Below are 24,097 nucleotides of genomic sequence, written 5' to 3' on the forward strand. Positions count from 1 at the left end.
AGGCCCCCACAGTTCATCAAATCACACCCAGCACGACTTCATCCATGCTCCTACTAGTATTTTCCATGAAGCAGCACTTAAAGCATTTAACTACTTTTCTAACCTGCAGTCCCAAGTTCCATATACCATCATGCGAAAGCATGGTCAGGCCTATCACATCAATGCCCCAGTACCTGGTACCAACTTCTGTCCTAGTTAGAGTTTCTATTGCTGTGAAGAGACACCACAGCCATGGCAACTTTTATAATGGAAAACATTTAATTAGTTGACTTACAGTTTCAGAGATTTAGCCCATTATCATCATGATGGGACAATGTAGCATGCAGGCAGAGATGGTGCCAGAGAAGGAGCTGAGAGTTCTGCATCTTGATCCATAGGCAATAGGAAGCAAACTGTGTCACTGGCATTGGTTGAGCAGGAGAGACTTCAAAGCCCACCTCACGGTGACATACTTCCTCAAACAAGGCCACACATACTCCAACAGAACCACACCTCCAATCGTGCCACTCTCTATAGGGGTCACTTTCCTTCAAACCACCACACCAACTCTTTAGGCCTAGTTTTCCAGTTATTTTTCTAGTAATGACTTCCAACAATTCTACTGTGGTCTAAGTATACACTTTTTGTGGGTTCTAGGGTGGTCTACCTTGGTGAATATTTTATAGGCACTCAGGGCTGTGTTATGTTCAGGGGTAGAGTACACTTACCAAGGAAGAAAATGGCCTTGGGTTCCAGAACTTGCACTGAAAAACATTTCCACAAAGGAACTTAAAATGGATGTTCTATTGTTGGTGAGTGAAGTATTCCATAAATGTCAACCACAACCAATTTATTGATAGTGCTGTGTAGTTTAATTGTATTCCTACCACATCCTGACTACCTGATTTATCTATGACAGAATATGAAGTATTGAAATATCCAACTATGATTTGTCTAATAACAAACTATGGTTTGTCTAATAGCAAAAAATGATGAGACAGTATAGCAAAATTCTAATTATATTGGTTTCCCATATGTATATGTATATTTGATATATATGTAGATGTATATGTAGATGTAGATGGAAAAGACTATATGTGGCCAATTGTTAGACACATAAATGTTCAGGATTACTATAGCTTGTGGGAGGATGATTCGCCTATAACTCAGCAAAGTTCTTCTGTTGCTGACAATACTATGAAATCTGCTTTGCCTAAAATTTGTTCAGTCACTCCTATCTACGCACCCTCTCTCTTTCATTTGTTTTTTGGTGACAGGATCTTGCTATGCAGTACAGGCTGGCCAGGAATATATACCCCTAAATTTTTAACTACAAATTTCTCAGTCCATATAACACACACACACACACACACACAGACAAATGACTTCAGGGTTGAGAGTTTAGTACTGGATAATCAACTTGGGGACTCTTCTTTGGGAAAGATTATTTCTCCCAGTCTCAACAATTTTTTTTAGTTGCCTGCAGTTCTTTGTCTAGGGTTGAGGCCCCATGAGATTTCTCCCTTCGGGTCAGCATATCTGTTGGTACGGTCCTTGTTCCAGTCTTACATAGGCAGCTATGTTGACTAGACTTCACGGATGTAGCTTCTCTGACATTTCTAGGAGATGAAATGCCATAGAAAACTCCTTGCTCCCCTAACTTTTACAATCTTTCTGCCCCCTTTTCCACTATGACATCTGAACCTTAGGCTGTTGTCTTGTCGATGTATTGTTAGGGCCACGCACCACCCAGTCACTTTTCTCTGCATTTTATTGTTTGTGGTTTTCTCTAATGGTCTCCATCTATTGCAAGCAGATTTCTTTGATGAGGGGTGAGATCTATACTTATCTATGAATATAAGGATAAATACTTAGAATGAAGTTAGGAATTGTGCTGGTTTAGCAAAGTGGAAGTTGTAGGCTTTCCTCCAGTGCTCATGGTAATTGGCTGGGTTTCCCATACCAAACATGATTTCTCTCTTGATAAGGCTTTAAATCCAATTAGAGTGCTGTTGGTTACCACTACCAAAGCATGTATACCACTATTGCACCCTCAGGGATATTGTTTCAGGCTGGTTGTTGTTTTAGTTCATAGGCTGGGTAGGACTATCGGTCACTTTCCTCCTTTGGAAGCTTGCATGCTGTCTTCTGGTGCTATGGAAACTAGTCCTCAGGGAGGAGGCTGTCAGGCCAGATCCAACTTGGATTCTGTGAGTCCTGTGCCTCAGGTACATGGAGTTTTCAGTCATAGGGACTTGCCTTCAACTTCTGGAAGTCAGGCAACCAAGGGCAATGGCAAAAGCCTATAATGTCTCTTGGGCAACTCTGACCAACACTCAAAAGGGGCCTTCTTATGCATGGTGCTTTTATTAGATGGCTTACAGATCTTGTGGGGAAACATTGATAGCCCAGATGGAAATCCTTCAATTAAACTATATATTATATGAATACACAGACATATATGTAATTTTAGGTAGAAAATAATATGATTCCTTATTTTGTTTCATCTTATTGCTATTTTACCCTTCTTCTCTATGCATGTCCCCTTTCCCTAATTAAGGCTCCCTCCCCTGCATCCTCATTTCCCCTCCAAATCACTCAACCCCGCCATTCTCCTTTCTATTGACCAGCCCCACCCCACCCATGGTCCCTTTTCATTTTGCTTGTTTCTGCAGACTCCAGGTAAAATAGTGAATATTTGGAGCTAGGAACCACAGCTGAGAGAGAGAGAGAGAGAGAGAGAGAGAGAGAGAGAGAGAGAGAGAGAGAGAGAGAGAGAGAGAGAGAGCACACGTATTGCTTGTCTTCCTGGGTCTGAACCACCTCTCTCAATGTGGCCTTTCCTAGTTCAGTCCTCGGCATATGCTCAAAGGGCTCATTGCTCTGCTGATAAACAGATGGAAGGGTTCATTTTGCCCTGTGGTTGCAGGGGATGCAGTCCACCATGGAGGGAGTGCAGGACAGCAGGGGCCTGAGGCAGCTGGTTGCACTGCATTCACAGTGCAGAAGCAGGGTCGTAAAAGCCCTTGCCCACTTCACTTTCTCTTTATTCAGCCTGGGACCGCCCTTGCCCACTTCACTTTCTCTTTATTCAGTCTGGGACCTCTGTCCGTGAAAGGCTCCCACCCACCTTAATTAACCTAACCTGGATAATCAAAGCCCTCAGACTTGCCAGAGATTTGTTTCCAAGGTGATTCTAAATTTCATCAAATTGACAACCAAGATTACCCTCACACACATCACGGTTTTAATTTACATTCCACAACACCCCCCCCGCAATGAATCTTCCTTAAGTATGTACCTCATTTCTGTGTAGATTTTTTTGTAAGTAATTTTCCTTTCGTTCCTGGCGGGAAGAGTCAATACCTTCCCCTTTTATTCTCATGGAGGGTTTGGCTTCAGGGTCTCAGCCTCGCTGACAGTTTAAACAAGTCACAGCGTTTCTCATGCTCCATCCTCTTCCTTCCATTTTTAGCCGCACTGGCTTCCCCTCTTGTCTTTGATATTCTCCCTTACTCTCTGCTTGAGGTTATTTTGGAGTAACTGTGATATCTGTTTTCAAATTTCTTTTTTTTAATTTTTTATTCCTGGTATTTATTAACCCAAGTTACATGACTATATCCAACTTTAAATGTGGTATGTTCTATCCATATCCCCAGAAGTAAAGAGAGCCAGAAATCAGAGAACAGGAATCCTGTTTCACACCCTGTTTCTAAGAGCCTGGAAGCTGGGAGAAGACACCAGGATTCACAGTTGTGAACCTCATAGGGAACCAGCAAAACCTCCCAGAGAAGATAGCTGCTACCTGTCCTGATCCTGGCCTTGAACCCCACTCACCAGAAGAGGTCGCTGCATCCCCTGGAACTGGAGTTTTAGACAGTTGTGAGCTGCCATGTGGGAATCAAACTTGGGTCTTCTGGGAAAGCAGACAGTGATGTGGTCTTAACCACTGAGCCATCTTTCTGGCACCCCTTCTCAAGTTCCTTAACACAACTATTCTGACATAAGCATTTGACATCATATTTTTATGTCCATTTAATTCAAAATATTCCTTAATTTCTTTAATGGCTTCCTCTTTCACCCATGACTTATTTAAAGTTGATTTCTAGCTGGGCGTTGGTGGTGCACACCTTTAATTCCAGCACTCGGGAGGCAGAGGCAGGCAGATCTCTGTGAGTTCGAGGCCAGCCTGGTCTACAGAGCAAGTTCCAGCCCAGCCTCCAAAACAATACAGAGAAACCCTGTCTCGAAAAACCAAAAAAATAAATAAAAATAAAATAAATAAAGTTGATTTCTAAAATTAACATACTTGGAGATTGTTCCAGACATCTTATTTTTATTTAATGTTAATAATGCTGCCTGGGTCCCAAATTCTCTAATGATTTATGAGGTTACGCTGTCTACAATAATAGTAATGATTCTAGGGGGCTCCATTCCGAGCTTACTATGTTGGCCGGATGCTCTTGGTGCATTCTGTTGGTCATCCTGTCAATGTCTGAAGGTGATTTGAGGAACTCTCTGCTCTTTCTCTCCAGCTGAGGGTCAGGAGAGAGACTATGGCCATCATAAGAAATGAGTTATTATTTTCATAGAAAACAATGGACATTATAAATGTAATCTTCCTTGTTTATAGTTGATACATCCGGCCAGTACAGTTTATGTTTTGGATGCTTGTGGAATTCTACTCCCATGCATTCACATCTGCTGTTTTTAGTAGTTATTTATATTTTCTGGTAGGCAGCAAATTCTCAGATATCCTTGTTTTGGGGCATCAGACCATTTCTTCAGTGATTATCACTAGACGGATAGTTGTCAGGAATTGGAGAATGGAAAGAAATAAATGCAGGATGGAGAGAAGGAGAGGAAAGGCAAATGACAGACGGAGCATGGGAGGAGGACAGTGAGAGGCCATCAGAGCCCACAGCATGCTGGGAAAGGGCATGAAGGCGTGGCTTTGGGGACCAGCTCAGTGCAGGAGCCTCTTTCTGCTCCTACAGGCTCCTTTTCTTTCCTTTATTTAGAATATTTCTTTCTGTGTTATTCAGTTGTCTGTCACTGTGACAAAATGCCTGAGATAATAACTTGGAGGGAAGAAAGGGTCATTTCAGCACACTGTGACATGGGTTCATGCTGCTGCCTCCTTGTTTTAGAAATGTTGTGATCCAGTTCATTGTGAAGAGATGAGTTCTCTTCACTTTGTGGAAGCTGGAAAATGGAGAGAGGGAGGGAGGGGAGGAGAGAGAGAGAGAGAGAGAGAGAGAGAGAGAAAATAGAGAACAAAACTTTATATTAGAAATTCAAAAATACCTTAATAACTGGGTTAAAGAAAATGAAATCACAGCAAGAATTAAGAAAAATTTTTAAAAGATAAAATAGTTACATGATGAAAATAAAATGTGCTTAGTGATAGACATATTATTTATCAATGCTTCCATTTAACATAGCAAGAGACTCATTGTGACAGAACAATGTCCAGCTCAAGACGTCAGACAAAGAACACAGCAATTCTGTCACAACCAAGGTAGAGACAACAAAAAGGAACACAAGCAGGCACTTGAGGAAGCTCACAGAGCAGACAGGGACATCAGAAGTATCAACATTGCGGGATCCAGACTACTGGGTGTCAGAACCCATCTGTAGATCTGGGAGTCATCATCTCTGGGTAATAAATGAACCAATGAAGCATCGAGGTAGCAGGCCTGGGCTATTTCCATGGAAACTTCGTAACCTTAGAAGTTAGTGGCAAAGAGCTACACTATTTACTAAAAGATGTTGGAACTTCTGGATGTCTAAGTGAAAAAAAATTTTATTGGAACCTCACACTACACTCAGAAGTAACAGTAAAATTAAATGTGAAAAGCAGGACTTTAAGAAAATGTGGGAAAATGCATTAAGGACATTGGAAACATTTTTAAAGCAAAACCAAAAGTAAAAATTATAAAGAATGATGCCTGCAGGAATTGAAACAACTCTGTAAGTACAAGCTTTGGAGGCCCACACGCCCACACTCCTCACAGACTTGCTGAGCTGCAGCAGATCCCAGGATGTGCTTGGCACTGGTCCCTCTGTGTCTGTGATTTTACTCCCTCTGAAACCGGGAAGCATAGGCAGGGGTGTCATTCTTAGCAATGTTTTTCAATGCAGCTAGCTTCACATTCCCCTAGTGAAGTTTTCACTTGAGTTGTGGCCAAGTCTCACAATTTCCAAGGATGTCTTTGAGTTGGGAGCAATCTAGACTCAGAAGCCTGCTCATGCCCCCTCCTCATCAAGGTGAGAACTTGTGCTGTCTCACACACTCTGAGAGGACTTGGGGCTAAGAGAGTGGACTCTGGCATCAGACCACGCTCAAGCCTCAGCTCCTGCCTTTGGAAGTTGAGTAGTTGCAAGGAGTCACTTTAGCTTCCCAGCGCCTTGACATTGCCCCCAGGAAATGGGAGCAGGACCATCAGGACAACTGAATTAATACGTACAATGTGTTTAGAAAGCACTGGGACATGCTCCATAAAAATGCTAACAGTGTCCTCATTAGGCCTGTGGACATGGAGTTCTGGGATATGCTCCATAAATGGTAACAGTGTCCTCATTAGGCCTGTGGACATGGAGCTCCTGGGGATGGACAATATGTGGCAGAGGGCACCTACACATTTGGAAGCAACCCTGTCGAGATCCGTGGCCTTCTTCGTGTCACTGGAGTTAGGGATGAGAGAGCATTGGCAGATGTCCTACAAAACTGTCGTCATTGCCGCCACAGTGACCTAGAAAAAAGACACACCCTTCCCCTCATCCCAGCCAAGCAACCAAGGCAGCAGAGTTCCACAGAACTGAGGAACCCTTAAGTGGCCCACTTCTAAAAACTCTCTTCTTTAAAACATTGTTCATTTTAGCTCCTTGCTTAATATTTCACAGTTGTGTTAAAAAAAACTCCTTCCCCACCCCATCAAAATCCAACTAGCAAATTCTAACTGTGCAGTAAAAATTACTCAAACTAAGCTCTGATTCTCCCTCGCAATGTTTTTTAAAATCTGAGACTTTCTTAAGGTAAGAGGCAGTGTGTCACCCAGTGTTCATGGTGCCCTAGACAAGGCCCACCGGAAACATTTCATTGGTGCTGGTAGACTCCCAAACCTTGTTCCTCGTGAACCTCTGCAGACTGCTGCTGACTCTAAAGGAAGGGAAGACAGCCATCGGGCTGTTCATATTCCAAGCAAAGCTCCCAGTCACTGTCCTCACCTCTGTTGTCTTATCTGCTGCCGATGCAGACATTGGGGAGAGGGCTAGCATGCTCCTTCGGTGTCTATGTGGGAAGAGCAAGAGTCTACAGTGTTGTTACAGGGCGGGAGCCCAGGCTGGCTGGATAAGCTGGGAGTGTTTGCAGAGTGACCAATGGGGAGTTTTCAGCACTGACTAACAAACTTCACTGATACCTGGGATGTGGTTAGGTCTCCGTCCTGATAAGGGAGTTTGCTGGGGTGTGTCTGAGATAGACTTGCTCTTTTCTGACATGACCACTCAGGAGAGAGATTTCTACATCTTAAGCCCCATATAAAGGCTGGACGCTGCACAGGCATCCACGCTCACTCCAGCTCCTTCTCTTCAGGCACAATGAAAACCCCTGTGAGTATCTGTTCGTGTTCTCCGCGCCCTCGCTGCTGCTGCTTGTACCCAATGTGCGCGGATCTCAAGGGTCTTAGACAAGCACTGTGCACTTCTATGCTTCTGGGATAGAACTCACAGTGTTTGGGGCGGGAATAATGTTGAATATTTGTGTGTCTGTTGCCTATATTTCTTGGGTTCATTCAAGATGCACAAAGAAAAAATGGAAATATGTAGAGATTTTATTTGGAGGGTGTTTAATAGTAATCCCTTCTCCCTGCTTTGTGAGGGGCGTAGGAATTGGAGAGCAATTGCATTTGCCATCTGAAAGAGAAGCGGTACTCTAAAATCAACGTTAATAAGAATGATAGCAACTGCCCCCAAACGTGCTGAGCCCCAGCTTTTGTCACGGACAATCACCTCTGCTTGTTGTGCCCACAGTGCACACCAGGTATTGTCGCCCTGGTTGTGAAGTTGAGGAGATTGAATTTTCCAAGTCTGTAAACGTGGGATTCAGGACACGGTTTCTCTGTCGAGGGCCCTGTGTGCAGTAGTAACTAGGTAAACTTCAAGGAACCAGAGTGCCCCCGACCCCCTGTCTAAACTCTTTATTAAGGTAAAACGACCCTTTAGAGACTGCATTTTCCCCATCAGACACCTGATTCCATGGTTCCACCCTGCGTGTTCGGATGCAGGATGGAAACCCTCCCCCAGTGTCTGCCTCTTGTTTCCACTCAGCTAATCGAGAAAGCTGCACACCAAGTGTCAGCCCTAAAGAGTCAAAGACTGTCAGGTGAATAGTGTCCTCTCTCAAAGCCTCTTGATTTTGCAGAAGGAGATCTAAGCCTGCAGTACAAGCTTACAGCTCAGCTGTACCAACCTTGGTGTGGGTAGGAGGGGTCTGGGGGCCAAGGACACTTCCTGTGCTTCCTAGGCATCCACTGAGATGGTTAGTTGACTTACGTGTCCCAACTTGTAGTCTGAGGCTCCTGAGCTGCCTGAGGTGGGGTGGGGGAGCCCCGTGTAAATGGACTGTAGGTTGTCTGCATGTCGGGTGTTAGTCTCCACCCCAGGCACCAGGAGATAGATGTGAGGAAGGGGGGCAAAGGAGGGTAGCAGCCCCGCAGGCAGGTCTGGGAAGTGTCTGCCCTCCTCACGAGATCTTCCTCCTACACACCAGTAACTTAACTGGCAGTAGAGTTCACTACGGCGATCAGCAGAGAGCAGACACCTGTAGACGATGTCAGGTCAGACTTGGAAACAAGCTAGCTCAGCATCAGAGCTGCATGTAGGCCCATGGCCCGCTGGCCCCGCTGAGTCCACAGCATCCCTGAGATGTGGACTGTGGGAGCAGATGGATGCCTTCCTTGAGGTCAAAGGTTAACTGTGGTCCCAGTATCCTCCTTCCGTAACTGTCCTAAAATGCCCACTGTGACCATGACACTCACAGATTCATTTTAAATGGCTCATTACCTCAGGCTCAAGAGATTGACATTTTCCCCTTAGATTAGAGGACATAACTTATCCACTAATGCCAAAGGGGGAGATCTTCCCACCAGATCTTCCCCTGGCAAGAGTCCTTCTCTGCTCACCGGCCCACTGTGTGTCTAATGACACAAATTCGCAAGTGCCTGCTGAGTGGGCAGATGTGTGTTTTCTACCTTTTAGAGTAGAAAAGCAGACTGCTGGCCACCTATAAGAAATAGCTGGCTGTTGTCCTTAGGTGCCCACTGTCTCCCTCTGACCGCCCCTCATTGAGCGACTGCTCCCACAGAGAACTGACGTGTTTTTCAGGTGGCGTTTCTGGTGGTGCTGACCGTCTTTGGAATCCAGTCTCAGGCAGATGAGGTGAGTTGGCTTCTTAGAGCTGTGGGGGAAGATGAGAGCTTTGAGAGACCTGGATATCCCAAGGACTAGATAGTCCTCGTGTCTTCACTGAGATGGAATCCGGGTGAAGGGAAGATGAGGGGGACATTTACTTCTGCCTGCAGTGCCTTCACAATGTAACTCACCGCACTACAACAGACTGAGTCCCATTTCCCTTGCAATGGCATCACTTCAGGTCTCTCCTGCATAGCATAATAAACCACGGGCTCCCAGTGAAAGTTTTATCCCAGCATAATAAACCACGGGCTTCCAGTGAAGGAGCTGCTTTTGATGGAAAACTCATTTTGTCTTTGTTGCCAATTCTAGGTTTTTAACATCTTCACACCAAGCAGCAATGGTGCCAGTGTCCAGGAGACAGTGGCCATCGACAACCAGAAGAACACTGCCACCATCAATATCCATGCAGGGTCATGCTCCTCAACCACTATTTTTGACTACAAGCATGTAAGCAGCAAGGGCAACTTTATATAAGACTGGTTTTATAAAGGGAGGGGCCAGCCATTTAGTACATATTTAAATTATACTATCTATCCATCTTTACATGTCCTTCAAATTTTCCTCACTTCTTCCTTTCCCTTGAAGTAATCAAGCAAGCAAATAAAACCATCTCTAAGAAAAAGAAATATACATTTACTCAACAGTGATGATGTTGTACCCCTTTCCTGGCCCAGACATGGACTGTAAGAATGATCCAAAGCGATGCTTAGAACATAAACAAGAAAGTGTCTATTGGATGAATAAATGAGAACTTCTGATACAAAACATACAGAAAATGAGCAGAAACTCAGAACGATGCACAAGCTTAAATTATTTCTTTAGACCTGACAACAGTATACTTGCTATAAGGCCTTCCCAATGTTCACTATCAGAGTAACAAGTCTTAGAAAGTTCCTCTGAAAGCCTTTTGTCCTCCATCCATTTACTGATTTGGATTAATTTACTAATTTCTTCCTCCAGCACTTATTATGGGCTGCCTTACCCAGAGGTACCCAGCATGGACACCAACAATGGGTATCTGAAGTTGGTTTTTTCCTTTTTCTTCTCAAAACTCCCCACATGCATTCTTCCTGGAGCTGCTGGGAACTCCATGCTACTTTTGAGTGTACAATCTTTGAAATATTCTACAGAAGTGCAACTAAAATTATCTTTAAATAGATTTCATGGAAATCCCCGAAGTGGCTTTGAAATAAATTGACTTGTGGAGACTTTGTGTAAGCCCCTTCCCCTCTCATCAGCCTCAGAGCCTCAATCTAGTGTTAAATTTTAGGTACTAAGAACTTTTGAGAATTGAAAAATAGCAAGTATAATCTTGTTTAAGTGTTTGAATCATCACAGAAAATGTCCACTCAAGGTCAAAGTGTGATGGCCTGCGAGCCTTCCTCACGTCAAACTCCCCCACACCTGTATTCTCCAGCTTCCTCAGTCCACCCCCTCCATGTGGTGGATAGTGTCTAAGGTAGAGAAGGATGGAGAAGAGGAAACGGAGGGGAGAACAGGTAAAGCATGTGGGAAGAGGGTAGGTGTACGCATGCCTAGAAGACTTCTAGAATGTCGAGTCAGGTTGAGATGCTCTGTGTTTGAATTTCCCAGGAAGCCTCTAGTCATTGTGGCTACTGTGTACCCAAAATAAATCACAAAATAGATTGTAAACTTCATTGCACTTGAATTTAAACAGCCACATGTGGAGTCCTTATGGTATTGACCTATGCAGTTCTAAAGGATATTGTAGTGAGTCGAAATTGAAGGACAGGCTAGATAGAACGCAAAGGAAGAGGCAGAGAGCTATTCCTCCTCAGTCTTTAAACCTGCTGATGTAGACCTTGATTCCAGAGCACAAAGAACATGGGCCATCTTCACGGGTGTGCAAAGAGAAGCAGGGGAACAAAAAACTCCTCAGGACAGATGAGTGGACAGAATTTCAGACTGACAGACAATACTCAATCCTTTCTTTTAAGTCTCAACGTTAATCTCACCCAATCAGAAGCCCAGAAACTTCACGGTCGGTAACTGCTGTTGTTCCCTCAGGGTTACATTGCATCCCGGGTGCTCTCTCGAAGAGCCTGCTACGTCCTCAAGATGGACCACAAAGCCATCCCTGCCCTGGACAAACTCCAACGCTTCCTCTACGAGAAGCAGGTAATTTGGGATTCCTTGGAAAGTCTGCTCCTGAGGCAGCCATGCTGCTGCCTACAGAGAGATGTGAATGAGACAGTAGACCATAACTTATATTTCCATGCATATGACACTCAACTTTTTAATGTGTTTTCACATTTGGGGGAAGGAGGAGTAGAAGTTCTTCTCGGTTCAGTTTTCATCATAGAGCCCTGAAAACATGAACTTATAAGAACTTAAACGAACTATCTTTGGAGAGGGAGCTGGTGAACCCTTCTTCTTGGAGGTGAGATCTAAGATGCAGCGTTTTGTTGAAAATGGAGTACATTTATAATGTTCAAGGATGAAAAGATCCAGACCAATTCCAAAGCACGGGAGTCTCCACACAGTGCACTGAGGCTAGACACATAGTTTTGGCCCTGTCTACGCTGCCCCATCTGTGTCTACCTTTTCAGGAGATTTACCTTCTGTGGGTTCATTGCAGTGAAATACTGTGGGTAAAACAATGAGCTTTTCCTCCAGGCAGAGTAGTCACAGGAAACCATGACTTGAAATCTCTGGATGCCCTTTATTTAACAGCTGGAAAGAGAAAGCCGTTCACAACTTAGAGTAAGGTCCACTGGGATCACCAGCTTCTTCAGCACTGTTCTCTGTTACGTCACCTAGACAATGAACACCATGGACTCCGGAGAGTACACCTGGGTCAAGTACAACCCTTTGAAGTCTCTGTTCATGAAGGTGGATTGGTTCCTGTTTGGGTCGCCTATTGAGCAGCTGTGCAAGCACGTCCCCCTGTATGAGGCGGAGGTGGTGGCGAAGCCAAGTGAGTACCGAGGAGGCCAAGCAAGCTCTGGAAGCTGTGTGCCACGCAGTCAGGGTCAGGCGGGGGTGGGGGTGGGGGTGGGGCAGCTGTGTGAAATACACATGAGTGAAAACAAGACTTAGTTAAGTTTACTTTAGGAATTGAAGTCCTACTATGTGAACGAACTGTGAGAGATGTCAGGAGTGCAGAGATGGGTAGGGGTTCAGTGCAGTGGGAATGTGAAGGAGTGGAAATGATAAATGGGGTCAGGAAGGGTCCCTCAAGGAAAGCCCTGGGATCCCTGTTTCTCCCATGTAAATGCTCCATGTGGAAAAACGCCTCCAGAGCATCTTTCAAACAGCGTTCTCTGGAGATGTTTAGGAGTGTTGCCGGGATCCGGCGGAAGTGGTCCAGGATAGAGAAGTTAGGGTGAGTGGACAATCAGGGGATGGTAGTCAGGTGCCACGGGGCGCTGTGATCATTGATGGATTTTGCACTGTCTATGGCAAAGTGTCCAGAACTAGTAGACAATGAACTCAACAAGACAATGAACACACCAAGGTCCAGCAGACCAACACTTGCAGAGTTGTCGGTCTTATGTAAACTTAGTAGTAGTGGTGGTGGCAGTAGTAGTAATATAGTTTGGCTAAAATCTTGGTGCTATGAAATTACAAGCCCCTCCCCTTCAGGACCTTTTGAAAAGATTGGCTTGCTGCTTTGGAATGCATTTTTAATACCATTTCTTCACATTTTTCTCATTTGCAGATGAGGTAGCTACTGGAGCCTGTGCAAAGGTTGGCCTCCTGGGGATCCTGGGAATCTCCATCTGTGCAGGAGCTCACATCTAAGGTGGTCCATCAGCTGACTTCATCTTTGCAAAGAAATACACCTTTGGTTTACACTCAGAAGCCAACATTCCATCTACTTATGAGATTCAACAATAACACATAAATGATATATTTACAAATATCTGTGTGTTTGTTCCTTTCATGGGCACAGTGGAGAGCCAAACAATGTTGACCTTAAGATATAGAAGGACTTCAAATACAATGTATGAAAATGTTCAGATGCTGGGACGAGCCACGTGCAGTCTACCCAGTGGGTGTGAGCCTCTATTTCCCTCTGTAGCTGCCTGCAGATCAGCTGCTCGCCTGTGATCTCAAGACAGCAGGCTTGAACAGGGACTTGGGTGGCAATGGCTTTGACTGGAAAGAGAGTGGTTCTTGGCATAGTCTTGGCAAACAACCTCACTGCTCTAATGAAGGAAGTTCCCTCTTCTGACCAATGACTTGGCTTTGAGGGCCATTCAGATGCCTTTTAGGCTTTGAGGACCATTCAGATGCCTTTTAGGCTGTGAGGACCATTCAGATGCCTTTTAGGCTGTGAGGGCCATTCAGATGCCTCTTAGGGCATGTGTTTTAATTTGCTGAGGTGGCAGCTTAGCCACAGGGAGCAATATTCTCTTAGTGCTGGCCTGGAGTGAGCAGGGAGGGAGGGGCAGTAACATCAGGAACAGAAACAGTAAAGATGGGAATCCAAGATAATTCACTGCTTATTCACTGCAGGAAAAGCATCCACGGCTTAAAATGAATCACATCGTGTGGACCAATTCCCAGACCAGTTAGCCAGGTCTCATGTTGTCTGGGCAGCTGGATGCAAGTTCAGCGTCAAGGGAGACTTCAACAGGAATCCCTCTTTGCCACTGTGTCTTTCTGGCCCTCACACGGGTCCATCCCCAGATGTATCAGAATTGCCTTCTGTGTGCACGGCACCAGGGCATGATGGGATAAGACGCTCAAGCCACCAGTCACCGATGCTACTTTCTTGGTGGGGAAATGGGACATGTCTATAGAGAGTTTGATGACAGTAGCATTGAGTGTATTATAGACTGCCAAGTAAAGCGCACAGTGTTTTAGGTGTTTGCGAGTGACAGAATCCAAACCACATCTGTTGCAGTTGAGGGTAAGCTGAGCGTGACTAGATTCTTTCCCTGCCTCTCAGCTGTGTTCTTTCTATGGCAGCCTCCTCATCCTCAGGGCTTTTCTGCATGAGGGGTGAGAACCAGCACCATGGTCGGCCACCGGGTCCCCATCTCAGCTTCATTGCCTAAGAGGCAGGGGCTTCTGTTCATTCTGGTTATGAGATGCTTTTAGCGCCAAAGTCTCTAGAGATGACCCCGACTGGCTCCATGGCCGGAATGGGCGGCTTGGCGCAGGGAGAGCCTCAGCACTGGCGGCCTCCTTGGGGGTGTGCGCATATGATTCCTCTTGCTTTGACCATATTGGTTCCATTTTTAAAGCAGAGCCAAAGGTCTGCTTCCTCACTTTGTTTTTTTGTCTAAATCTCCCCTCCCTCCTAGGGAGGCTGGGGCCCTGCTACAGTTCCTCATAGTTAGCCTCTTCTAAGCTCTAAGGGAAATAAATGTCAACCTTTTAACTCTGGGGTGCTCAAGCCTGAGGCCCTCCTTGGGCCAAGAGCAAAGAAGAAGGAGCCTGGACTAACGGTCTCAAGAGGTCTCAAAAGGAAAGAAAGATCAGCCATGCATGGAGCCAGCCTGCCAAGGGAGTCCTTGAAGGAGCCAGTGTTGGGTGGAGGGCTAGATAGGACTGTTATTTCCTCCATGTTCCTCCTCAGAGTGAATAAAACCCCATGTGCCTTACACACTCATTTGCTCATCTAAGGGAGTTAAACTGCATTTTTTCATAGATGCTGACATTAGAAGATGTAGACCCCAGTATTTCATTGCAGAATTACCTGCTAGTATTATTGACTCAGTGAATGAATTCAGTGTTTTTGAGCAAAAATAATGAATTCATGGTGAGCTAAAAAATAAAATTAATATTGAGCGAGCTTTCTGGTTTCTGATAATGATGACATAACTTAAATCTGTCTAGCTCTCCTACCATTACAGTTATGCACCTGAGCAAAATATGAAAAATGACTTCTAAAGGCATGGGGGTGACTCTTGCAGAGAAAACCTAGAGAAAGGGTCACTTATCTGCTGCCTGTCACAGATGCCTAATATTCCTCTTCAAAAGGAGCTCACTGACAACCCGTCTTCCCCAGACCCCTCTTTCTACCAGCATAACCCCTGGTGATGTGAGTAGAGGTTAAGCATTACTTCTGTGTATTCCTTCAGTTGTAGGGGACTAACCATGGTCATCAAGTTAGTTTTCAACGGTATACGACTTATCTCCTGTCCCCAGGAGATGAGCAATCATTGCTGTCACAGCCAGAGAAGGTCCTGTCCTCCGGCAATGCCAGGACAGGTGGTGCTCAACACCCTGCAGTGCACAGTACGGTTCCACAGTGAAGAATTCCTGGCCCCAAGTGTCAACAGTTAAATGTGGACAAAGTCTGAGCTAAGTCAGTTCTGTCTCCCCCAAGAAAACAAGCTTGTATTTTCTCTTAAGAATGCAAGGAGCAGATTGGCCTCTGCTGGTCAGGTGACCAAAGCTCTGACCAATTACATGTAGGCAGAAGTTTCAACATGAGGCTTCTAGGAACCATGTTCTTTCCAGGTAAAGAAAGACAGATTCAGACGGCTGGAAAGTGTGTTCTTTGCTTTTTCCTATTCTCCTTCCTATGAGGGGATGTGATACTGATGTCCAGAGCTGTCCCTGCCATGTTGGGATCATGAGGTAACAATCTCAGGAAGGCCAGGACGGGAAAGGAAGGGCTATGCCTCACTTTAAGCCTCAAAAGAAATCTCGATCTATTGTCAACACTTATACAGCTGAGTGAAAAGGAAGCCATCTGGAATGCTGCAGTCTCAGGAAATGAGCTGCCATTCCTGTCACCCATAACAGCCCTGAGCAACTTGTGCTCTGGCTCCCTGATCGGAGTCAGGACTGGAGGCCTCAGGCTCCGGTCCTTCCACAGAGCTGAGGAGGCTGTGGCCGTGGACAACTGTGGGGAGTCCCTTTCTGGGAACAACAGAGGTCTGCTTTGTGAAATGGACCTCACTCTAGAAGGAACTTGTGTTCCCAAGGAGCAGGAGTAATGGGGAGAGTTAGGTGACACCACGTGGGTAGAGGGGCTAATGATAGGGAAAAGGCTGTCTTCACAAGGGGGACAGCTGCAGAATGAGGACTGAATATATGGATCTTCATTAACTTGCAACGGGGACATTTATCTAAGGGATGCTGCTCCTGGCGGAGAGTTCTAGAAGGAGGCTCCAAGACCAGTCTATAGATTGTCACTGTGCAGCTGGGTTGGCATAAGAAAGAGACATCCCAGGAGCCCAGTCCTAGTTTTCAGGAGGTAAGTGCAGCCCCAGGCCTGCCCACCCAGACTGGGCAGCATTGATCATTTGTTGCCAAAGCTCCTCAAGGGATAGCCTAAAGAGACTCAGAGTGAGAGGCTCTGGTGGAGTCACCTCCATGCTGCAGGGTGCTCTGTGCTGCCCCGTGGCTGGCGGCGCACAGAGGATGAGGGGATCTGCTAGACCAGTGACGTGGAATTTTATTATGTCTTCCTAGAAGGTAGAAAATGCACCCCCCCCCTCCCGATTACAGGGCTACTGCTGTGTGGAAAGCCAGGCCTGGAAAGAGCTGCTTCCCATAGGTGGAGACTGAGCAGGCATGTGCAGTCTTCACATGGCTGACATGGAGGCTCAGAGCCCAGGAATCTCACCACAGATGGACAGTCCCATGAAGGAGAGAAGCTGGAGCTCAGAACAGGAGTCTGGGTCCCTCGCCAGGGCGGTACCTTCAAGAGGAGGGAACTCTACTTTAGAGACAAGGCTAGAGTCACCGGGTACATCAGGCCTGCATTGTGTGGATACCCAGGACAGTGCAGGTCCACCCTGGTCCTCTCTACAGTACCTAAAGCAACCTCCTGCCTTCCCTCCTTCCTTCCTTCCTTCCTTCCTTCCTTCCTTCCTTCCTTCCTTCCTTCCTTCCTTCCTTCCTTCCTTTCCTTCCTTCCTTCCCTTCCTTCCTTCCCTCCTTCCTTCCCTTCCTTCCTTCCTTCCTTTCTTCCTGCCTTCCTTTCTGCCTCCCTCCTTCCTTCTCTCTCTCTCTCTTTCTTTCCTTCTCCTTTATTATGCATCTTAATCCCCTCATGTTTTGAAGAACTCTGGCTTGTGGGGAAACTTAGACCAAGGTATAAGAGAGTGCAACAGCCATGTTGCTGACTGCAACTGGACTCACAGGCAGATCTTGGAGTCTTAACCCTACTAGCAAGGCTCTTCCGGTCACTGATCCCCCTCACACCCGCAGCAGGACTGCCAGCCATCTTTCCCCAGTGTGGTCTAAAGCTGTTAGGCTCCAGGTGCCTTGAGAAAGAGTAGAACCCAGGACTCCAAAGTCACAGACCTTTCCCTACCATGGGCATGGCAAAGCCTGAATCAGGGCAGGATGGCCATCAGCCGTCAGACCCATGAGGAGACAACTGGCCTTCTGATGAGGCTAAGGCTGTTTCCCTTCCACGTAAGCCCCGTAAGGAATCCCCTGTACCAGCCGAGGAAATACATCCCAGGCCACGCAGACTGTCCTTCCACCGCGGAAGCAATGGAATGAGCTGTCACTACAGCTTGCTCATAGGTCCTGAAACTCCTCCTGCATCTTTTGATTCACACACTGCTTTCTTTTTGCTTTTTGAACACACCTTCTTTTTGCTGCTGGGCAAAGTAGGCGGGGACTGCTCTGCACAGGTCCTTGACAGGCACTCCGTATTGGGCCAAGTTTTTGACTCGACTGGGTAAAACCGTGTAGGTCAGTCCGCGGGTGGGTGGATAATGACCGGAAGCCTGGAAGAAGGGGCGTCTCAGACATGACATATCAAAAAGGGGTTCACAGAAAAGTTGTGAAGGTACGTGGGGGCGATTCGGGTAACAGTACCCACTGTGAACCCAGACTTGCTTTCCTCAACATGCAATATCTTATCAAGCCACAAGAGGGCGAAAGAGACTCTAATAAAAAATCTGTATGGGTCCCAGCGTTATTATGTTTTCCTGTTAGCCTTAGGTGCTTTCTGAACCAGAACAACAGAACAGAGAGTAGTTTAAAACATTTGTCGTGTTTATATTTCGTCAATTTAGATGAACTTGACACTTTCAACTTCTCCTTTAGAGATCTATGTATTTTAATTTTATGTGTATTGTGTATGAGTGTTTAATTAAAGTTACAGACTGGCATGGGCCATCTTGTGGGGGCTGGGAATAAACCAGGTTCCTCTACAAGAACAGAAAGTGCTCTTAGCCTCTGACCATCTCTTCAGCTTCACCCCAGCTTCTTTTAAAAATAGCATTACTTTAACGCACTTCTATTTCTTTCCTAGAGTTAGCACCACTGTCCTGAGTGCTGTGCAAATGTGTGGATATTTAAGCAAAGTTTGAGCAGATTCCATTAGCTGCCAACTTCTTCCTGGTTTTTAAATTTATTCCTATTAATAGTTCCTGCCTCACAGGCAAGAGTTTCAACAGTTTTGGGATTAATTGCAATTAAAGATGATGATAATGATAGCAGTGTGTATGGGCGTACTAGTGTGTGTGTGTGTGTGTGTGTGTGTGTGAGCGTGCGTGTGAGCGTGTGTCAGGAGGGGCAGGAAGGAGAGAAAGCAGGCACATGAAACCATTGCATCCAACCGTTTGTCTTCTCTAGCATAGCTTGAACCCATTGGGAATGAGGCCATTGATTCAACTGTGACTTACCTTGAGTGAGCACCTGTTGTCCGTGGGTTCTTTGCAAATGGTGTGATTTCATTGCATGAAGAACAGGTATGGATGAGTGAGGAGTTGCCCAGGACACTGACTATAAGCTCAAAACCCCCAAAGAAGATGTGTGTCAGAGAGAACTGGACTCACCTGTTTGCCCAGGGCCTGGCTAATATCATCCAAACTTGGGAAGACTGTTAGGTCCATCTTGGCCAGGACACAGGCCATCTTACTAAACAGTTTAGCTGCCAGGAGGGCCTTAAAACAACAGAGCAGAAACATGGCATTCAATCAGTCTCAGCACTAACACACCTGCTCCGCTCCCTGGATGCCAGAGCACACGGCAGCATCAGCAGCACTGTGGTACTGAACCCTGCTGCTCCCTAGCCGCCCCCGGCCCCCCGTGCTATCCTCTCCTCTGCTCCTGATGGTGAAGGCTTTCTCTCCCAGGGTGTTCAGGGATGCTAACATCCTGACGGGCAGGATGACAACACAACAATACTGACGACCTTATGGGCCTGGCCTGCTACTCAACAGCTCTTGGAATCCTCAAAGGCCTCCCTGAGCCTCAGTTTCTGTATCTGTAAAGCAGGGGGGAATGGCCTTTCTTCCGTAGAGGTGTGAGGGCGATGATGGAAGAGCTGAGATTCCCCACTTCCTGGGAGAATGCTGTGTAAGCTGGAGACGTTCTCCGGAAACCCAGGGCAGTCAGGAGGCCTGCATCATGACCAGGATATTTGGATTCTAGAGCTAGGTCTGTCCTGGAAGTCCCTTCCTTAAAGCCTATTATTTGTCCCTTCCTGGCTTAGATCAGAGCTGCGGTTTGCTGCTTCAAGAAGCTAAACCTCTAGTGAGTTTTGCCTTCCTTGCGCCACCTAGTGGTCTACGGTGGAATGTTGTGTGAGGCAATTTTTACTTGGGCTACACCTGCATCCGTCAGAGGCAATCAATCTGTAAACTGGGATCCTTCTGGGAGGACCCAGGGAATCTCCTTGGGGAATTAGGAGTGGGGAGGTGAAGAGAGAGAAAGTGTTTAAGGAAGAGGACATGGCAGGAATGTGACATCTGGGTGGGGAGGGTCTGTGTAGCGACAGGCAGAGTGAAAGTGTTGGAGTTGACTTCATTTTATCCTTCAAGGTCCCACTAGGTAGGAAGGCAGTGTTGGAGCTGTTTTACAGCTATGGTAACTGAGGCATTCCAGGCAGAAAAATATCTCTGTGGTCACAGAACATTCTATTAGAGTTCCGCCAATATTCCTTTAGAAGTCAACATTAAAATAGCATCTGAAGCACACCCCGGGCTCAAAGGAGGATGAGGAAGATGGACAGGCACCCTGGTGCACCTGGACCACACAAGAGTCCCTTTGGCATCGCAATAAGTGTGTTTCACATCTTACATTCTTGTAGTCCAGGATTCCATTCCATTCACTCAAAGCATTGTTGTCTTGGATGCTGACCACACCTCGGAGGGGATCAACATGGATGGTCTGGGTCCCCACAGAGCCATCCAGAAGATGACTGTCACTGGCGTTCTAGAAAAACACAATCAACAGTGGAAAAAGTCAGTGGCCCCAAGTGTCTACCTATCTATTCCTGGTAGGGTCAAGGGGGATCCATGAGGAATTATGGGAATGCCGACCTTGGTTGCTAGCTTCGAAATGCTTGCGCTAAAAGAGAGTTAGGCAGACTGGGCCCTCTCCACCATACTCACCATCAGGGCCAGAGACGGAACTAGAAAGATGCTGACGAGAATGGAAGATGCAATCTGAAATGACACAAAGGTCAGTGTGCTTTGTCCTTAGCCTTGGATGAGCTTGGACTGCAGGGTCTGCCTTGTGGGACAAATCCTTCTGATGAGGGTCCACAGCTCTCGCCCTCGCTTATCCCTCCGGGACCCTGAGTGTGCCAGGAGACCACAGTTTACCATGCTCAAACAGGGCATGCCCGCTGCTCAGGAGGCAAAGCTTTATCAGTTATTCAAGGATACTTCCTGTGTGTCGTCCAGCGTCAACCGCTGGGACGGATTTAGCCAGCCTTGGGGACTGGTCGGCACACAGGACAGGACCAGCCTGGGCCGTGATAGCACGGGTTCCCACTTTTCCTTTTGCCCATCCTCTCTGCTTCCATGGCTGCACATGGCCCCTGCTCCAGCTCTTCACCCAAACCCCAAAGCTCACATTTGGCCATGCTCTACCCCCTGCCCACCCTCCACCCCTCTGGAGACTGACTCCTGCCAAGTTTCCTTTCCTCCAGAGTCTCTTTCCTTGTCCAAGAAGAAAAGATACTCACCACCATCCCCACACTATTTGGGGAAAAATTATGTCAGATTATACCTAGGCCAGGGCTGAAGAATTGGCTCAGCGGTTAAGAACGCTGGCTGCTCTTTCAGAGGTCCTGAATTCAATTCCCTGCAACCACATGATTCAGGCTCACAACCATCTGTAATGAGATCTGGTGCCCTCTTCTGGCATAAAGGTGCATATGCAGACAGAGCTCTCATACATAAAATAAATCTTAGAAAATGAGTATACTTAGGCCTTAAAATATTTGAGTTGCTCATTTCTTCTGTGTGCTGTGCCCTGCCCATTGAGGGAATTCTCTGGATTAGTCATTAACGAAAGAATTGGGGGCTGGGATAAGTCAGCCATAGCTTATCACGTACTTGAGGCTCACCCAGCTCAAGTGCAGCCATCATGTCAAGCGGAACTAACAAGATCTTCCCTTCTCTGTGCACCCACGTAAAGTCTGCGTTCACGTTTAGTAATAAAAGGTGAGCTGCACCTCAGAGGCAAAGGAAATGGCTGTCCTACAGTATCATGATCACCACTGTGCAATGAGAACCTGCCTCAAGACCCGGGAGCAGCTGAGGGCAAGACTGCTGTGTGAGCTGCTTGGGAGCCGGACTGGCCATGCGTGCCTTTAATGCCAGTGCCTAGGAGGCTGGGATAAAGGATTTCAAAAGTTTGAGGCAAGTCACAGGGAGTGCAAGGTAGCCCGGACAGCAGAATGAGACCTAGTCTCAAAAATCCAAGGAACAAAAATACACTATTTCAGCTGGCGCCACATATATCTGCCTTTTTTTTTTCCACCAACAATTCATAAGTAAGAAATGCCACTGAAGACAGGACTCTAAAATGTGAATATCCACCTAGTCCCAAAAGAATCTTGACCTTTAAGAAATTAGTTATCGATTCTGGTTGAAAACACCATTCACTCAGATTCTGCAAAATAGGCAATTGCCAGTAGAAGATTATATGCCAAATCATAGTTTGAAAATCCTATTTGGGTTGAATTTGAAGAGTTCCTAGGGGAGGGGAGAAAACAGACTTCCTTGGCTGTTTTGACTCTGAGAATATAATCATCCACATTCAAAATTAAAAATGTACTCACAAGGCGTTTCATGTCGTGTCTCTTGGGCTTTATGCAACAGCATGCATAATAGGATTTTCTATGACCCCTTGACTTCCTAAGCCCAGTTTATATAGCTCTCAGTCTCTCAGGTCTCAGTGTGATAAGGGACTTTGGGAGTAGTTATTCATGACCCAGAAACCATTAGGGGGGAAAGCTAGTTATGTGATTAGAGTTATCAGTTCCCTTCACTACATCTGAGTGTTTTCCTTTCTCCCAACAGCCCTACAGGTTCCAAGGCAAACACCAGATAAGAACAGTTCTTTGTGGTTGGCATGTTGGTGACCTTAGCCATTATGCAAGGAGTTGTCAGCTGTAGACCCCACAAAATATTCCTGATACAAAACCAAGACACTCGTCACTTTTACTTCTTGGTTTCTGAAAAGTATTGTTTTCCAACAGTGAGGGTGGTTCAGAAGAAACCTCGTAAAACCTCAAGAGACAAACTGAATGACAAGGTTGGACTGGCTGACAAGCAGTCTAGTCCCTTCATCCAAATCTAGTCTAAGTTTGTTTTGCACCGCTCTCTGTCTCCACCAAGATGACCTCTGTTCATCGCGTCAACACCCAACACCCACTCTGGCAGATTTAGCTCAGGTCCCAAAGAACTCTCTGATGTTCAGTCAGTCCCTCTGCATGGCTTTTATGACTTCCCTTTTCATTTCAGAGCACTTTTCTCCAGAAAAAACAGAAAACAAAAACCGTTTGACCAGCCCAGAACTACCGAGACATGAGATACCTGACCTCCAAACAGCAACACCAATGCAGGTGTTTCCATGCATCATACTCTCTCAAACTCTGACAGGCGGGGGCCCAGACATCTGTGTGAGATTCCAATTCCATAAGGCCAGAACGAGTCAGACATTTCTTCTGAGAGGAATTACACAGATGACCCCAGGCACCAGTGTGATCAAAGGAGGGCCAGGCAGAGCAGTCCTGACTGGGCACAGTTCTAGCTAACACCAAAATCCTAACTCCAGTGTTCTCAGCACTGACAAAGCACAACACAGCCACCACCAAGTCAGTAAAATAGATTAAAGATGATTAAAAGGAAATATAATCATCTGTGTTCATAAGTTCCATAGAACTTATAAATCACTGTCACATTTATGATTTCAGTTTCTTGCTGCCAACTGCATGGGTCAGGAGCAACAGTACTGTTGGCCATTTTGCAAACCAAGTTCAACTCCTACCTCTGCACTAGCCAGATCTATGACTGCACAGCTAAAACTTGAGCTCAAATCTCTGGACCCCAAAGGCTTAACTTATGCATCTCTTTCCAACTGTGTTGCCTTTTGGAGTTCATTTATATCAAGCTGCAGATTGAATAGGGGTAATGGTGTCAGGTTTTCATGGTACACGCCTTTAATCCCAGCACCCAGGGAGGCAGAGGCAGGCGGATCTCTGTGAGTCTGAGGTCAGACTGGTCTACAAAGGGAATTTCAGGGCAGTCAGAGGCTACACAGAGAAACATTGTCTCGAATAACCAAAAGGGGAGGGGGCAACGGTTCCACTTCTATGTCAGCACGCAAGGCCTTCTGTTTCTAGTATTACTATGTGAACAACTAATTTTGTTTGAGTCTCTCTTCCTGAAAATAGGGACCAGAAGCCCTTCAACAGGCAGCTAGGTACCCCCCCATTATGCTAAATCTGGGTGCA

At 46.2% G+C, this 24,097-nt stretch overlaps 2 protein-coding genes across 3 annotated transcripts; one reads left to right on the forward strand and one right to left on the reverse strand.

Annotated features, from left to right (window-relative positions):
* Positions 1-7,492: 7,492 nt before the first annotated feature.
* On the forward strand, positions 7,493-13,340 carry Gkn2 (gastrokine 2). Its single transcript, XM_021227729.2, has 6 exons — positions 7,493-7,593; positions 9,367-9,420; positions 9,766-9,903; positions 11,485-11,595; positions 12,238-12,394; positions 13,139-13,340. The coding sequence occupies exons 1-6, from the start codon at positions 7,582-7,584 to the stop codon at positions 13,219-13,221; spliced, it is 555 nt and encodes a 184-aa protein (XP_021083388.1). The 5' UTR covers positions 7,493-7,581; the 3' UTR covers positions 13,222-13,340.
* A 3,479-nt stretch (positions 13,341-16,819) lies between these two features.
* LOC101833840 (gastrokine-3) lies at positions 16,820-22,523 on the reverse strand. Of its 2 annotated transcripts, none has more exons than XM_013114159.3 (6): positions 22,421-22,523; positions 20,742-20,795; positions 20,428-20,562; positions 19,182-19,289; positions 17,984-18,125; positions 16,820-17,083 (listed from the first exon to the last, which is right to left on the reverse strand). In XM_013114159.3, the coding sequence occupies exons 1-6, from the start codon at positions 22,430-22,432 to the stop codon at positions 16,989-16,991; spliced, it is 546 nt and encodes a 181-aa protein (XP_012969613.1). In that variant the 5' UTR covers positions 22,433-22,523; the 3' UTR covers positions 16,820-16,988. The 2 variants fall into 2 exon arrangements, with proteins under 2 accessions (XP_012969613.1, XP_021083389.1); XM_021227730.2 differs by lacking the exon at positions 22,421-22,523 and adding an exon at positions 21,320-21,433.
* Between the last annotated feature and the right edge of the window lie 1,574 nt (positions 22,524-24,097).

Source organism: Mesocricetus auratus, unplaced genomic scaffold, assembly GCF_017639785.1.
Source record: "Mesocricetus auratus isolate SY011 unplaced genomic scaffold, BCM_Maur_2.0 Super-Scaffold_100676, whole genome shotgun sequence".
Classification (NCBI taxonomy): Eukaryota; Metazoa; Chordata; class Mammalia; order Rodentia; family Cricetidae; genus Mesocricetus; species Mesocricetus auratus.

Bases quoted from the DNA above. Each gene is read 5' to 3' on its own strand.
- LOC101833840 (XM_013114159.3), bottom strand. The intron at 19,290-20,427 runs GTAAGATGTGAA...TGTTGTTTTAAG, and splicing joins GAATCCTGGACTACAAGAAT to GCCCTCCTGGCAGCTAAACT. The intron at 17,084-17,983 runs GTGTGTTCAAAA...CTCCTCTTGAAG, and splicing joins TGCCCAGCAGCAAAAAGAAG to GTACCGCCCTGGCGAGGGAC.
- Gkn2 (XM_021227729.2), top strand. The intron at 9,904-11,484 runs GTAAGCAGCAAG...TTGTTCCCTCAG, and splicing joins CTATTTTTGACTACAAGCAT to GGTTACATTGCATCCCGGGT. The intron at 12,395-13,138 runs GTGAGTACCGAG...TCTCATTTGCAG, and splicing joins GGAGGTGGTGGCGAAGCCAA to ATGAGGTAGCTACTGGAGCC.